Raw genomic sequence first — 16,064 nt, 5'->3', positions numbered from 1 at the left:
GAGTTGTTTGTAACTCCAGACTTCTTCTTCTCTTGGCTCAACTGTGTGTAAACCCCACAGGGTAGAAGAGAGACACCAGCATCCAAACAAGTGAAAAAGACAAGTTGTTCTGCTGGGGGAGTCTCAGCTGACTCTATTAAATTAGCAACGGGGAGGGCAGGTCTCAGCTCGGAGATTAATGGCTGCTGGCCAGCAGTTCAGAGCTGTTGGAAAGGCACAAAAGCACCTGAGGACGGAGGTGTGTAATTAATGACTCTTTAGACAGCTGGAAATGATGTGTGTTTATCTAATGGGACACACTTTGCTGCTTTCTTGCTTTCCTGGAAGTGGCTGTTAAAAGCTGTGACGCACGTTCGCTCCCAGGGGGCTGGTCTGGCCTCCTGGGCATCGCTCTGAGACCCAAACGTGCCTCTGATCAGGTGTTTGGGGGTGACTTTCACTCCAGACCCACCTTGCTGCTCCACAGGTGAGGCTGTGGGTTGTTTTGAGAGCCATGAGCAGCAACAGCAGTGTCCAGAATGTCGTGGTGTGTAACTGGGAGCCACTGGGAACAACCCATCTCTGCCTTCCCCTCGCTGAGCTCCTGCCTGACCAGCGTGGCAGCAGCCAGAAGCCCTTCACACGTTTGGCAGCTGCCCTGCTGCCTCACAGGGAGCTTTCTTCATGGAAAGGGTGCTCAGGTGTTGGAAGGGGCTGCCCAGGCAGGTGGTGGAGTCCCCATCCTTGGAGGTGTCCAAGGAACAACTGGACGTGGCACTTAGTGCTCTGGGCTGGGAGACAAGGTGGGGATCAGGCACAGGTTGAACTTGATCTTAGAGGGTTTTTCCAACCTAAACGTTCTGAGCTGCTGCCAGTTGAGCAATTGGCTTTGTACTGGGGAGGAGGGTAAAGTTTGATAGAAATGTCACTGCTCATCATTCCGTGTGTTCCTCGCTCTCCTGTGTATTCACATCAATATCTGTTCTGCACCTCCTTGCCAGCCCTGATGTCAGTCCCCCTGAACTCAAAGCCTGGCAATGAGTCACCTCAGAAAGAAGCTGGTGCTGATGTGCTTTTTGGAGCAGAGAGGCAGAAACACACAGAAATATTTTGCTGATTTTGAGTCTTCGTGGCTGCGAGAAGAAATCAGGGTGGTGAGGGACAGAGACATTAACTTCAGGTCACTTATAGCCAAGCTGTGATGTGTCTGCACGACCCTTGGTGAAGTCCCACCTGGTCTGAGCTTGTTTCATATCTCATGAAGCTCATGAACTTTCAAAAGCAGTGGTGTCCTTGGAGTTGGTGCAGTTTAGATACAGCTGTGGTGGCATCTGGAGCCCTGGCTCAGCTGGATGTGTGTTCCTGCAGGAATCCCTGCTGCCTGGGGGCTTTTGCCATTTAATCCCCACGTCCTGCTCACAGTCAGTCTTGATTTATGAATTTCGTGCCTCTTCTCTGTTAAGTTTGTCCATGGAGCAGCTCCATGGCACCCTGGGCTCAAACAGGGTCTGTGGGGGCTGCTCTGACAGGCAGTGGTGCTCTTGGTGGTGGTGGGAAGCTGGGGAATGGTTGGGTTTGGTGAGTTTGCTGTTGCAGGAACCACACAAAGCTCCGTGGTTTCCGTTCTCAGGGCTCAGCATGGGGGTGGGTTTCCACTCACATGCATTCACTCCCTCTCCCCCAGGATTTCCCCTGAAGCCTGGAAGTTGTCATGGGACCTTGAACAGAGAGCTTTGGCTTCTGCCCTGCATGGTGTTGCTGGTGTGGGATGTCACGTGGGAATCAGCTAAACTGAGCCTTCGGAAAAGATCAGGGAAGGGGAGCAGGAGAGTGGAAAGGCAGGAGCTTTCCCAGGTGTGGTGGAGGCATCCCAGGGCCATTTTGTAAAGAAAGGGCAACTGGAAGCAGATTGGAGGGAGTCTGTGGAGGCAAAGAGGTCTGGAAATCAGGAGTCAGAGCTGAACTGTGTTTCACCCACTCTGTTGTTGTTGGAATACTATGTTAAAATGAATTTCATGAAATCTCAAATAAATATGAATGCTGCCAAATTTTGATTTCTCTGTCAGGTTCAAGGCAAGGTTTTGCTCCCCTTAAGGTTGGGCCTATGATAGTTAGAAAATATTTGCTCCTTCACTTAATTTTCCAGCTGTTGCGTCTGTAGAGAAAAGCTCAAAGTTGAGTCCCAGAAACATTCTTTGAGTTAAAAACATGAAGATAAAGCAGCAAATCCACGGATGTATTATTAAACTGTATTTTTGTTATGATTTTTCTCAATGCCAGTCCCATGACTTTTGTGGTTTAGAGCAGGGTTTGTAACTCCTGAATTCCAGAGACTCCATTTGAGATCAGGGTCGTGGTGTGATCTGGGTACTGGTTCAGTGGTGAAGGCCTCACACAGCCCGAGCTTGTGCTGACTGTGCTGGGATAGTGTTTTGAAAAAAGACCCAAAACAATAAAGAACCCCCCCCATACTTGAATCTCAAGGCCAGCACAGCTGCAACATCCCATCCCTTTGACTTTGCAGTGAACCAGAGCAGAGGATCTGCCATGGTTTGAGTTTTCTCTGTGTGACGTTGGTGCCGTGGGTGAGTGACACCCCCCTGATGTGAGAGTGCATTGTTTTGCAGGAGCCAGGCCAAAGAGACTCCAGAGGAACAGCATGGACAGCTTAGACCTCCTCAAGTTCCCTTCTGAAAAGGTAAGCAAAGATGTCTGGCCTCAAAGATTAAGTGTCAGTAGGAATCTGTACACAGATTCCGACTGGTTTGTTGACTGGCTTCATTTGCAGGGAAATATGCAATTAGCAGATATCACTGGAGTCAATGGGATTAACCAAAGAGGGTTTCTAGAGAGCTTGGAGGAGAGGAACAGCTGGTCTAACTAAAAAGGCACTTAACACTCAAAGCTGAAAAGCCACTTCTGTGCTTTTTTTCAAAAAGCAGCCCTTTATTGGAAGGATAATCGTGAGCAGTTTAGCCCCTGCGGGGGCTGGTGGCAGATCCTGGTGCCTTGTCACCCCAGTGGAGTGACAGAGAGGGCAGATGCAGGAGCTGGAGCGTTGCAGGAGGGTTCTGTTCCAGGGGCTCCAAGGATTGCCTCTGCTCCACTTCGCTACTGGGAATGTCAGATCCAAGCAGATCAGCGTTTTCTCCGTGTCCCCAGGGCAAGAGCTGTTTCTGCAGCCAGCTGGGAGGCACTGAGCCTTTCCAGCTACAGGGATCATTTAAGTCTCTCAGAAAATCCTGCTCAGGATGCTCTGTCTGCCCAGCTGTGGGGCTCAGTCATGCCTGTTCCCAGAGGAGGTGGCCAGGCAGGCAGCCACGCTCTGCCTTTTTGGAATGTCTTTGGCACAAATAATTTACATTCATCCAGTGCTTTCCAGGCACAGCTCTCCTGAGCGTCCCAGAGAGAATTTCCCCTTTACAGAACTGTCACAGAGAGGAAAAGTTCATCCAAGCTGCAGGTGGATGTAAATGGTCAATGGGAAACAACCTCAGGCTTGAGAAACCATTTGGGAGCCTGAACATCCCCGTAAGCGCTGGGAACGCCAGACAAAAGCTCCTCCCTGAATTGACTGTCTTTGGGAAATAAATTCCATGTGCTCTGATGTTTTATCAATTCTCTCAGCTGCCCCTTGGCCATTTTGGCCCCTGCTCTCACCAGTGTGACTCCATCCCTGGGGTGTCGATGGCAGGGACAGCGATGTCCGATGTCAGGGGACATTGGATCGTGTGTCCTCATCGGAGCAGCACAGCCCAGAGGGCTGCCTGGGGGGCTTTGCTGGTGTGTGACTTGCTGCTGAGGCTGTTAATGCTGTTGGTTTCCTGCTCTTTGCTGTGAAAGCTGAACGTCATTCAATAGCTCAGGCAGGGTTATGGATATCAGGGGTTTCATGGGGAGGATGGAGTAAGCAGGAGCTGTGGAGTCAGGCGTGAGTACTCCTGTTCCCCCTGCAGTGGTCCTGTGGGGTGTGTGTGAGTTCACCTTTACTTGAGACAGTGTTTTGGATGCAGTTCCCCTTCCTCTCTACTGCTGTGCTCATGGGGAAAGGGGATTACAGCCATGGGAGAGGCTTGTTTGCTTTGAGCTCGCTGTGGTGGGAGTGATAAGATTGTAAGGTACAAACCAGTGAACTGTGATCTCTGCAGCATCCCCTCAGTATTGTCTCACCTTCTGCCCACCAGCTCTGCCAGAGGCAGCCTTCAAAGTCAGCAAGTCAGGAGCTCCTGTCCAGTGCGTCTGCACAGAGTCATGTGTTAGGGTAGTGTGTGTCTGCCAGGGAATACCCACGTTGGTTCTGAGGGCCCCAGCAGATTGCAGGAATCCTCCTTTCTGCTCATCCTGTTTTTTCCATCCTGTGCCCTTTTTCTTGGTTTGAGCTTCTCTGGCTTTAGTAGCTCCCAGCCTTTGGTTCTTGTTTATTCCTCTCTGTACCAGACTAAAATCTCTTTATCACCTGCTGGGTTTCACCCTGAAGGTGCTTACATGCCATAATTGAGTCATCTCTTCTGGCTGTCATGCACCAAGCAGTCTGAGGGCTCCAACTAAAGCATTGTGAGGCAGTTTCTAGTTCTGAAATATATTCTTGTGGCTGCTTTTCAAGCTGTGGACACCGGCCTGGCTGCACTGGTCCCATTAATAGCATCCAGGGAAATGAATTTCTCCTTACTTGTTCTCACTATTCCTGTCTGGAGTCTCTGCCACCTCCATTTCCCCACACATTACCTGGGGGTGATAATCCTGTATTTATGTCTGTGGGAGCACTGAGCACAAGCATTTAAGGGAGCAGAGAGGGCAGGAGTGAGACTGCTCATGGCCCTTCTGCTGTACTTACATTACCCTGCTGTCCCCTCATCCTTCTGGTGGTGTGAGGGTTGGCAAAGCGCTGGATGAGACCCCAACCATCTGTGTTCATCTGCCTTTTAGGGCCCTTACCCAGTGGTTTCTTTCTTGCTGTAGACAGTGGGAGACTGAGGCAGGCAATGCTCTGTCTGTGCTGGGAGCCAAATCCTAGAGGTGGAAAATGCTGTGGAACATCCTTCCCTGGGGCCTGGTCGGGTTATCCATGGCTCAGCATGGGCTGCTGCAGGGCTGGGCACTGGGAATGAATGGAGATACAGCCAGTGGAGGGACTTGTGCCAAGAGTTTGGTATCCTGGGCAGGATGAGCTTGCCACTCTGTTTAAAGGAGGTTTTTAGGAGTGCAGTTGGCAGGAGTCACTCTTCTGTTTCTGCACCTGTCATCCATCATTCCCTGTGCCCATAAATAAACCAGCCCTGCTCCCACCTGCATACCTGGGGGTTTTAAGAGGATGCTGCCTCTCCCTGTGGAGGAGTTGACTCCTGTGTGTTGTTTGGGTGATGCTTCCTCTCCACTCATTAAAATCATGCACTGCAGGGACAGACCAAGTGTCCTGGTTCAGCCCTGCAGGTGGTGAGTGGCACTCCCACCCTCCAAACTCCGCAGTCGCTTCGTGCTCCCGTGTCTCCTGTTCTACTGGATACGTGCCAGCAGATCTCCATGTAAACCTGAGACAGACAAGTGGTGCAATGGCTGTTTCTTGCTTTCCCAAGGACCAGAATGGGGACAACCACCATGTGGGAGACCTGAAGATCTCGGGAAAAGAGTTCCTCTCGTTACCTGCGAGGACGAGGAAATACCGGGAACACCAATCCAGTTTGGAGAGGAAGTCCCAGGGACCGAGTGCATCACCCTTGGATGCTGGTGAAGTCCGAGTCCAGGTGTCACAGTCGGTAGGAAGATGATTTTGATACATTTTTTATTATTTATTTGGGAGTTTCTTAGAGAGAATGTTCTTCATTTCTAACATGGTGCAGGGGTGGCCTTTTGGCTGGAAAACAGAGCCCGTGTGTAGCTCTGCTGTTGGCAATTTGGGAAACTTGGGCAAATCATTTTGCCTCTTTGAGCCTCAGAATTACTGACCATTTAACAGAGCAGTGGCACCAACCTCCATCACAAACTGGTTTACGAGTGACTGGTGTTCAGTTGTGATATTTGGAACTTTCTCTTGAGGGACAGGAGTTTGGACTTTGAGCTTTCCTGGGACTGTCAGGATGTGATGCCTCGAATTCCAGGAAAACAGTTTGGACCCCTTGTTTTGTTGAGCTTGGTTTATCAGCCTCCTGGGGCTCATGAGGAGTGGGCTTGTTGCCTTCAGGACACAGAGCCCTTCTCAGGTCTTTGATGAGCAGCCAAAAGTGCCGGTTGCCTTTGCCAAATGTGGGACCGTATGTGTTGTTCCCCCTCATCTCCTGCTCACACCAATGGTCAGTGTGCAGAGTGGTCTGTTAGAACTGATCAGTCATTAGGCAGAGATTATAGAAATCATTGTCCAGGAGCTTCTCTTTGGAAGCAGTGTAGGAAGAGCACATTTCCTCAGGGGCAGGAGCTGCCCCAGTGTCAGGGATTTGCAGGTCACTGACCTGTTGGGGAGCTCTGATTCAATCTGTGCTTGTCTCCCCAGATGAGGATGGGGATCCATGTCCTGAAAAGCTCTCCAGGTGCCTTTTTGATGTCTTCAGCCTGACAGCTGAGCTGTTTGTGGGCCGCTACCTTCCGGTTGTGTTGATGTTTGTTGTGACACAGAACAAACACAAATACTGGGGAGGTTTCCTGCAGCTGTGTTGGTTTTGTTCTGGGTCCTGGAGACAGAGATCACACCCACAACCATGACATGCTTCTGAGTCGTGGGAGGGGGCTTGGAGATATCTGAACTCTGTGATCTCAAGTGAGGAGCCCCAAGTCCTCAGCTTGTTGCCAGGAGATACGGAGAGTAACAGGGAAGATCAATGATCTCATGATGCTTGGAAGTATTTAAGCTTCTGCTTTATACTGAGTCTGTAACACACTATCACAGCCCTGATTATGCAGTCATTCCAGATGGAATAAATCCAAACCAGGAAAGATAGACCTATTTTTTTCTTGGCATTTAAGAAAAGTGAAATTAAATATTTTCATGCTGGGTCTGAGCTGCAGAGCTTGGGATGAAGCCTGGCTGTGGAGTGGGGATGCTTGAAAGTGTTTCTAGCTCTGAGTCCTTTGTTCCTGGTCTGTGGATCGTGGGGAGAACATATCCTGCTCTACCTGTGTGCATGGGTGTGTGTACACATCCCTTTTTACCACAGACATTCCTGATTTTCAGTTTTTTGGCCACTGGAGACAGGATCTTTACACTAACTGGGGTTTTTTTTTAGACTTCCGTGAGCTCATTCTTCATTCCCAACAGTGCTCGTGGAAATGGTCTGATAGGAAAAGCATTTCCTACTGCTCACCGGTGCAAACATGATCATTGAGAAGGAAAACAAAGCTCATCTGAGCCAGAAAGGAGACAGCAGCATGGGGGCACACAAGGCAATACAAAGGCAGAAAAAAAACCCCACTTCTGCCAGAAATAGCCTTGTATTTTTAACTCAGACATTCAGCCAGAGACCAAACAAAAGCCACGCTCCATCAAGAGCCAGGAAAAAACTTTCCTTAGGAGTGTAGCTGTGGATCCTTAGGTTGTGTCTAAAAGTGGCCCTGTGGGACCTTGCCAACCACTGATGACCTCTTGGCAGTGCCTGTGGGGTTTGGTGAGTGGCAGTGACAGGGCGTCTCTGTGGGACCTTCTGGGGGAGACAGCGGGGTCACTGCAGGGGAATTTTGTTATGTGGGGTGTTCCTAGCCTGGCTCTGTCATGTTTAAAGTCAGTGTTGTCTTGCCAAAAGCAAAGCAACCCATTGCCTTGTGTCCTGCTGTTGTCCCCTCTGTGGAGGGGTGCTGGTTCTGGGTGGGTTTTTTTGAAAAGCTGCAGTTCCCATCCGTGGGAACTTTTAATAAATCAGACATAGCAGACCCCTCCCAAATGGGAGAGAAGTTTTTCCAGGTCGGGGAGTTCAGACAAGAATCCCCCCCGATTCCTCACTTTGTGAATGCTCAGAGCAAAAATTCTCTTTAATCCATCAGTAAAGAGCAAGTCCTTAATTCGAGGTGAGCTCTGATGGTTGATCTAAGGTGCTTTTATGGGGTGCCACAATCCCTGCTGTCCCACCAGCTCAGGCTGCACATGTGGTCCTGTGTGCTGCTCTCCCACAGTCCATCTGCAGAGGGGAACCCAGGCTGTGTACAGGGATTCCCAGGAAAAAAACCTCATCCCAAGACTCCCAGGTGGAGTGACACAATTTCTGGATAAGTCCTGCTGTCAGCACAGCCACTGACCTCCTTCCCAAGGGGCTTGTGCAGCAGGCAGGTCCCGGGATGGGGAGTTCCTGGGAGAGCAGTGCCTGAGTCAGAGATCCTGGATTTGCCACCCATCTGCTGCCTCGTGTTTCCCTCCCCTTCCCCCTCCCTGTGCTGGGGGAACAGCTCCGTGTGCTGCCTCCCTGCCAGCCCCGGGGAGGCTACAGGGGCGTGATGGTGGCTGCCAAGTTGTTTGAGCTTTGGATGGCAGGAGCTGTGGTGGTTGTTATTAGCATTGGTGATGATGCTGCTAATTACTGAGCTGCTGGGAAACTCCCCGTGGGAGGGGGCGGGACAGGGGAGGGCAGGCAGGGAAAAGTGCAGGGAGGCGAAGTGAGCCGAGGGATGGAGAGGAGCTTGTCCCTCCTGGCAGCTCTGTCGGGCCCTGAGAGAGGGGCTCAGCCTGCTGGCAGAGCCGTGGGGATGCTGGGATGGATAGGAGAAGCCATGGCCCAGGTGCTGCGTAAGGTAGGAGAGCGTGGCAGGTCCCTCCCTGTGCCCCAGACCTTCTGCCACTGCTGTGCTGGTGCTGCACGTGGTGCTCACACAGGAGGGTCCTGCGGCTGGTGGGGCAGAGAGGGGCTTCCCTACCCCTCCCATGGCCCCATGAAGGGGGGGGATTTCCCCACTGGGAAGGACCAGCACTGCCTGGGTCTGGGGACGGGCACGGGCAGGGCCCTGTGGTCAGGTGTGGAGCTCCCACGGGAATACTCAGGGCTGTGAGTGCCTGGTTCTCCACAATGGTGGGTTTGGTCTGGGAGAAGCTGGTGAGGGTGAGACATGTTTGGTCACATTTTTGCTCTGTTGCAGCAGAGCCCTGAGCAGAAGGAGCTGCCTTAGAGCTCGGTCCCTCTGCCTGCAGTTGTGGACAGACAGATCCAAGTCCCTCTGAATCCCTCCCTGGGACTCGTGCAGTGCACACCTTCTGAGTTTCCTCTTTTAAAATGAATATCAAAGCAGAGGTTTTGTACTACACGAAGCTTGCAGACATCAAAGGCTCACTCATGAATTTAACCCCCCTGCTCCGCTGTGGAGAAGGTCATAATGCTCCTGCTTGGTAAGAGATGTGTTTTAGGGGGTTATTAGAAGGTAACTAGAAGGTTACTAGAAGGATGGGAGTTTTCTAACACTTCAAAAATATCAGAGATTGTGTCCCTCACCCTCCTCTCTGAGAGAGCAACTGCTATGGAAGAAGGAGAGGATCCACAGAAGAAAGGGACTGTGTGTTCCATAAAAGACTGCCCAGGGAGGGGCTGGGGACCTGCCTCAATTCTCGGCCTGGTGTTTAAGGTCAGCACTGAACTAAAGTCTTTGGGGTCTTGGGGCTGTGCATGTGCCAGAGCTGCACTTTAGTGGGTCAAGGTCCAACAGCTGGAGCAAAAACCATGGACAGAGGTGAGGATCAAACCCACTCCTCCCCCCTCCTTGGGGATCTGTGCTCTAGAAATGGTCCAGTTCCTCTGGACTCTCCCCTTCCCAGGGAGTGCACCAGCTCGAGGGAACTCTCCAAGCCTGTCCCCCACCCTGTCCTCAGCAGAGACCATTTATAGTCAAGAGAAAGAGGAGCTGTGTTTGATTGCAGTGACGACTTGCAGAGATGGATTGCTGATGTATTTAGACACTGAACAATTTTGAAGCTGCATCACCAGACATTCCCTAGGACTAATGTTTTTATAAGGCCTTTTTTATGATTACAGTGAGAAGCAACCATAAAAGAAGGGAAAGTTTTGTAGATCATACGTCCCCACCCCAAAGGCAGGTTGCCAGAGCTCTTTTGATGGTTTTCTGTCTCGTGATTTACTGGGGGATTGTTGGGTTGCAGGATGCTCGTGGTTGACCCTCTGCCTGGCCTACAGGTGTGAGGGTTCAGTGCTGGGCTCAGTGGCTGTGGCAGGGAGGTCCTGCCTGTCCCTGCTGAACCACGTGTTCAGGCAGTGCTCAGGTGTCAGGTGTCCCCATCCATCCCCTGTGACTTCCCTGGGCACTGTGGAATGGGCTGGATGGATGCTGGGGTGGAAGGATGCATCAGCCTCGGGGGGCTTCTGGCCCCAGAGCATCATTTCTCTGGTTGTCTTGTTTGAGAGAAGGTTAAACTGTTGCTTCCTCAAGTCCCTCAGGAGCTGGGACATGGGGTTTGTACCAGGCAGCCTTTGCTGCTCCGTGGTGTTTGTGCATCTTCCCTCTCTTTTAACATCAGGTTGGTCGCTGCTTCATCTCACTGATGTGTGAACTCCCTCAACTCGAGGGCAGTGCAAAGCACACCCTCCTTTGTCCCACAGCCTTGATGTTTGTTTAACTGCAGGGTTATAATTATGCCATTAGTGTTGGTCAGACTTTCTGGTGTAAACGTGCTCCCAGAGCAAGGGGAGTGGAGAGGAAGGGAGAAAGCAGAGCCAGGGAGAGAGGGAAGGCAGCTGCTGCTAAATTTAAGCCTGTTCCTATGACACCTGGAGGCTGCTGTGGTGGTGTCAGTCCTGTTGGAAGCGAGCAGGTAAACACTGAGCCGCTGCTTGTTCTTGGCGTGTTTTATCTTCCTGTTCAGCTTGTGGGACCTTCCAAGGTGCTCCAGGCAGATGCAGACCCAGGAGGGAGGCTGTGCTATTTCCTAGCTGGAGGCAGCATGCTGCACCAGAAAACCTTCTGGAGAGCTCGAGCCTGACAGGTACTGGGAGGTTCTTCCAGGGATTTGGGCTGTCTGGAGAAGCAGCCAAGGATCTGGTTGTCTCCGGAGAGTCACCTGAAATTATCTGACCTGCCTTTCCTTGAGCCTCTTTGTTAAGCTGTAGGGCCCTTCTTGAGCTGCTGTGCCCTGACTCGGGTGGGCTGGTTGCACAGATGCTGCCTGGGCCAACAGAGGTGTAAAAAACACTCTCCCAAATCCAGAGAGGCAGCAGAGCCAAAGCTCTCGGGAGTTTTGCCAGGCAGAGCCCTGACGTGCTGCTCCTCACTGGGACTCTGGTGCTGGCATGGGAGGCAGGGAAATAAATGTGGGGACAGAAAACCTCTGCAAAGTGACTGCACGGAGAAGGTGGGGGGAGGCAGCTGCGTTTTCTGCCTCTGCTGCATTTGCTGCCTCAGAAGCAAATTATCAGTTTCTTCCTTAAATATTAACAGCTGCCAGGTAATGAATTCCCCCTCTCTGTTTTATAATGGCACTAAAATTGGGATTTGCCTTGGTTTTCTCTGTAATTATCCAATGAGCCTGTGTGAGTGAGAGGGAGGCAGGGCAGAGCTGGGCTCTGCTGCAGGAGTGTCCTGCAGGACTGAGCCCAGGCACGACCCTTCCCGAGGGCAGCTCCGGGGCTGGGGCTGCACCAGCTGCTGCCTGAGGCTTAGGGCTTTATAGTCCTTCTTCAAGTCCCTTTTTCTCGTGCAGAGGTGGTTTGGGAGGGAGACTAACATGCACAGTTACAGTCAAAGCCAGAATTACCTGCCAGGCTCCTCAGATTGAGTAGAAATGAGACCTTGTCACCACTTAGGATGCAGGAAACTTCCATGTGCTCCCTGGGACAGGGCTGATGGTGGCAGGGCACGTGGCGTGGGCTGCAGGGATCAGTATCCTTCCTTCTTGATGAGATGCTTCGGTATTTAAAGTCCCAGAGATAAAGATGAATTCCTTATCTCCGGATTTGGGATATTCTTGTTGCTTGCACACCCTCTTTCTGCGTTTCCCCACTCCTCCTGTCCCTTGTTTTCCCTCCTCCCAGACTGAGGTCAGGCTGTGAATCAAAGCCATGCTGTGTGGAAGGGAGATAGGAGGCAGGATTTAGACAAGCCTGTGCCTGTGCATCAACCACACACAGAGAGAAGAACACACTGGCTGTGCCATGTGCTGGGTGGTGGCCAAGCCCTTGGCTCCACCAGAGGTTACACCAAGGACCCCCAAGGTCCTTGGATGCTTCTCAGATCCCTTGGGATGAGGATCAGGGGAATGTAGGAAAGCACATATTCCATCCATAACTGATCAGAGCTAGAAAACTGTAAGAAAGAGCCACTTACCACAGGAATCTGCTCTAGGGAGGAGATAAAACCCGAGCTGGTTGTCCAAGAACCCCCAGCAGACCTTTGTTGGGGGTTATGACTGAATGTCTGCCCACTTGCTGGTCCAGTGGTCTGGGCTGGAGGTGACTCACCAAGCTACCAAAATCCATTTTTCTTGCCTTGACTCATTGAAAACTGAGTTTTCAGTTATTGGCACTTTAAAGCCATAATTGAGGTCTGCTCTCCTCCTTGCACAACCTTTTCTCCCGGCAAACCGTCAGCCATCAAGTGGAATGAGACAGTAAAAGAGATGTTACGCTCACCATTTCCTAGAAACTGTCACTTTAAAGAGAACAGCACTAAAAAAAAAGGGATGAATTGAAGCCAGACCCAGAGCAATAAAGCTCCAAGTGTTTGATTTCTCTCAAAACCTGGAACGTTTCATTCATTTCTCAGGTCTCTGCTGTACCTGGGGCACTTTGTGTGTTCACAGTTCCGGCCTCTGGCATTTATTAAACTGCACATGCCAGAAGAGCTTAAAGAAAAATCGTAGTCCAGGTTCTCTTTGGATGTAAATCCCTGGAGCTGGGATGACACCAGATGACACAGAGGCCTCTGGTGACTGGGGGTTGTGTTTGCTTTTCTTCCATGGCTGTCCCTGAGCTCCCAGCCTTGGCTGGTGGGATCTGGTGTGTTAAGGGAGCACCTGATGGATCCACAGGGATCTCTGTGCTGGGAAGGGATCGTGGTCTGGCTGTGCTTGCTGAGCTGTACTCTGCTATTGCTTGGTGGGTCTGCTTGGTGTTGAATCTTTTCTGTACTGAGAACTTGTGTTTCTCTTTATCTAAATTATATTTAAAAAACAGGAAATGCACCCTAATATTATGTATTTTGGGTTTCATTTAAGGACAGACCTGTGGCAGTGCAGGAGCTGTAGGACCAGACCAGTTTTGTCTGTGCCTTATCTTGGATAGTGGCTGTTTCCAGCTGCTGGGGCAGAGCTGGAGGCTCCCTCGCAGGACACAAACACAGCACAGCCTTGGGGCAAGTTTGGGGGTTGTCTGTTTGTCCTGGGGTTTGTCCCCCCCAGCTTTGGGGAGGCCAAATCACCCCCGTGAGCTGCCACCGGGGCATCCTACCCAGAGACCACCCCACTGCCTTCATTGGCACCAAGCAACTCCATCCCAGAGTTCTTTTGTGGTCAAGGAGGGGAGTTCAAGGAGCCAGTGATGGGCAGTGACCTCCTCAGGTGATGGGTTGTTCCTCAACCCCCTGCTTTTGGATGGATGTGGTCCCATCCAGTGCCAATCCTCTCCTCTGGATTTAAGATCGCAGAGGTTTTGGGGTCTTTCTGGGATGTCCTTGTCACTGTTCTTGGACTAGGAGCAGAAAACTGAGGCTCCCTGGGAGCTGGCCGAGGGTCCTCCATGATTGCAGGAGTCAGGAGCAGGATGTGAATCCATAAATCAAAGGAGCCTGAAACAAGGAGGGTTCAAACACCGCCGTGGCAGCAGGAAGGTTCCCTCTGCCCCTGTCTGAGTGTGAAGGCAGCTCGGGGTCTGTCGGGGTTAGAGGTGCAGGCAGACAATTCCCAGCTGGACAGGGGGTGTCCCTGTTTTTGGCAGTGGCTGCTGGGCAGGGAACAGCCTGTGTCAGGGTTAATGTGGCCATCACAAGCCTCTGCTCACACCTCACCTTCAGCCTGTGTCCACGTTCCCATTAGCAGTGCTATTTTTAAGCCTCTCAAGGCAATTAACACCAATTAATCTAAAAAAGCCTAAATAATGTTTTTTCAGAGCCCCTGGCTCTTTCCTGTTCTTACAGCCCCAGCCCTGGCAGAGCTGAGCCCAGGGAAGGGCTCCGTGTGCAGGGACTGCTGGGGAAGCTTCCTGGGGAGATGTGCAATTAAAGCAGAGCCCCAATCCATCCCCTAGATCCAACTTTTCCAACCTGGATCGTGCTACCTGTGCCCACAGGGAGAGTTCCAGTTCCCTGCAGTGCTTATTGTGCTGGAGGAGAGGGGGAACCACCTTCTGCAATGGTGCAGCCCTGACCTGAGAGCCAGCAGAGTGGGAGCACTGAATGTGCCTGGGGGCAGGAGGTGCAGCTCCCGAGGGATGTGCAGGAAAGTCCCAGGAGGACTTTTCTGCCTGTATCTAAAGCCATTTGCATCCCAGTATTCTCTGGGCACTGTCATGTGGAGCAAACCCCAAACAGGGTGTAGTTTCATCCTGCCCTTTACAGCAGCAGGTACCAGATGCTTTTGGCCGATAGGAGAAGCTGCTCCTGCCTTTGCATGTGATTTTTGTCTTACCTGTTTAAACTCTTCTGAGCAGGGCTGTGTCTGACCATCCCTGCGATGGCAAACCCACAGGTACCAGCCCCAGGAACCCTCCCTGCCCCAGCAGGGCCAGGATTTCATGTTCTGTGGGGTGCCTTGCACAACAAAGCCTTGATCTCGAACGCGGCCTTCAGGCATTACCGGAGTGTGAGTAAATAATAATTAAGATCTGGGCGTTTGCTGCAGCGAGGGGTGTTTATGTGCAGGCTGGATGTGTTATGGGTGCTGATGTAGATGGGTGTGCACAGATCCACCACCAACTTCACCATCACCACCACCCCTGGTGAAGGTGCTGCTTCTGTTCAGCTCCTTCTTAAAACATCGCTGCGCTGAGAGCAAGTAGGTGTCTAAATAAAAGTCTGCTTCAGGAAAGCAGCACAATTCTGGCAATCCAGAGACAAGTAGGCCTTTTTGCAGAGCGTTTTCAAAGCAAATTGCCAGGAGCTTCCCATTTGAGATGCAGGGAGAGCAGTGGCTGGGGGGAGGAGGGCACCTCTGCTGCTGGAGCGTTGGATCATCTCCATCTCCAAAGAGAAACGTGCCCTTTGCTGGCAGTGACCTCACCTGCCTCCCCATCACCTCCTGCTGCTCCACAGGGCTGGGACTGGGGGGGTACTCGTCTGGTGGATAGAGTAGGTGACTGGGAGTTGAGCTCCATATATTAACCTTGGCCTCTGTGCTAATTAATCAAGAATATGGGTTACATCCTTTAAAGCAACGGAGTTATTTCAGTTTAGCAAATTACTGCTGCTCAGCTGAGACTCCACGGCCAAGCGTGGTCCTATTTCCATCCCTTTCCAACTGCAAAGTAAATCACTGCAACTGCTTGTAGTTAAAACACTGTTTTTCTGCTTGGGTGTGTGTTGGTGTGCACAGCCAGGAACCATAGCCCTGGGTGAGGGGGAGCATCGGATACACTCCAAAAACTTACTGCTTGTTGGCAAACACTTATAACCTGAGTTGTTTTAAGCAAGTAGTTCAGGTTCACTCCCAGTTTTGGTGTTTAAGGGATGCTTCAGGTTTTTGCTGGACCAGATTGACCTCTGTATCCCTCATCTTCTTCCACAGACTGGAGAGAGTGACCTGGAGTTATGGTGCTTCTGCCTTGTCTCCTGAGTTAGTAAAACAAGCTTCAGGTGCTAAATCCAGCCTAGTGTGTTTCTATTAAATGGTGACAGGGAAACCCAGCCTGGTGTGGTAAATGCTGTCAAAACCCATGTGGAAAAGTCATTACATTAACTAGAGAGACTGTTTGAATGCACATATTGCCTCCCAAAGAGAAGCCAGAAGTAATTTCCATGCCATGGGCACACTGGTCTCATCAGTGAGGGCTGGGCTGACCTGTGGTTCCAGGACAGGTTATTGTGTAGCTGAGGAAAAAAGGGTAAATCCAATATTAATGTGGTTGTTGCACAGAATGGCCAAATCTGGTCACAGTGGCAGGAGCTTGCAGACAGTTGGATCAGCACTGTGAGCAGCAGAGGTGTCAGTAACACTTCAGCCAGACACCCACGAGGCACAACAC

At 51.3% G+C, this 16,064-nt stretch overlaps 1 protein-coding gene across 2 annotated transcripts in view; it reads left to right on the top strand.

Moving 5' to 3' along the window:
* GPSM1 (G protein signaling modulator 1) overlaps positions 1–16,064 on the top strand; it is a 69,039-nt gene that overhangs the window by 42,238 nt on the left and 10,737 nt on the right. For both annotated transcript variants that reach the window (XM_027731713.2, XM_027731712.2), the window contains exons 10-11: positions 2,607–2,677; positions 5,553–5,732. In XM_027731713.2, the coding sequence (XP_027587514.1) occupies positions 2,607–2,677; positions 5,553–5,732 (251 nt within the window). The remainder of the gene's footprint in view (positions 1–2,606; positions 2,678–5,552; positions 5,733–16,064) is intronic.

The sequence above is a fragment of the Pipra filicauda genome, unplaced genomic scaffold, assembly GCF_003945595.2.
Source record: "Pipra filicauda isolate LSUMZ 115617 unplaced genomic scaffold, ASM394559v2 scaffold170_size1570365_pilon, whole genome shotgun sequence".
NCBI lineage: Eukaryota > Metazoa > Chordata > Aves > Passeriformes > Pipridae > Pipra > Pipra filicauda.
Note: the sequence above shows the minus strand (reverse complement) of the source record. Positions and strands in the feature narration are given on the sequence as shown.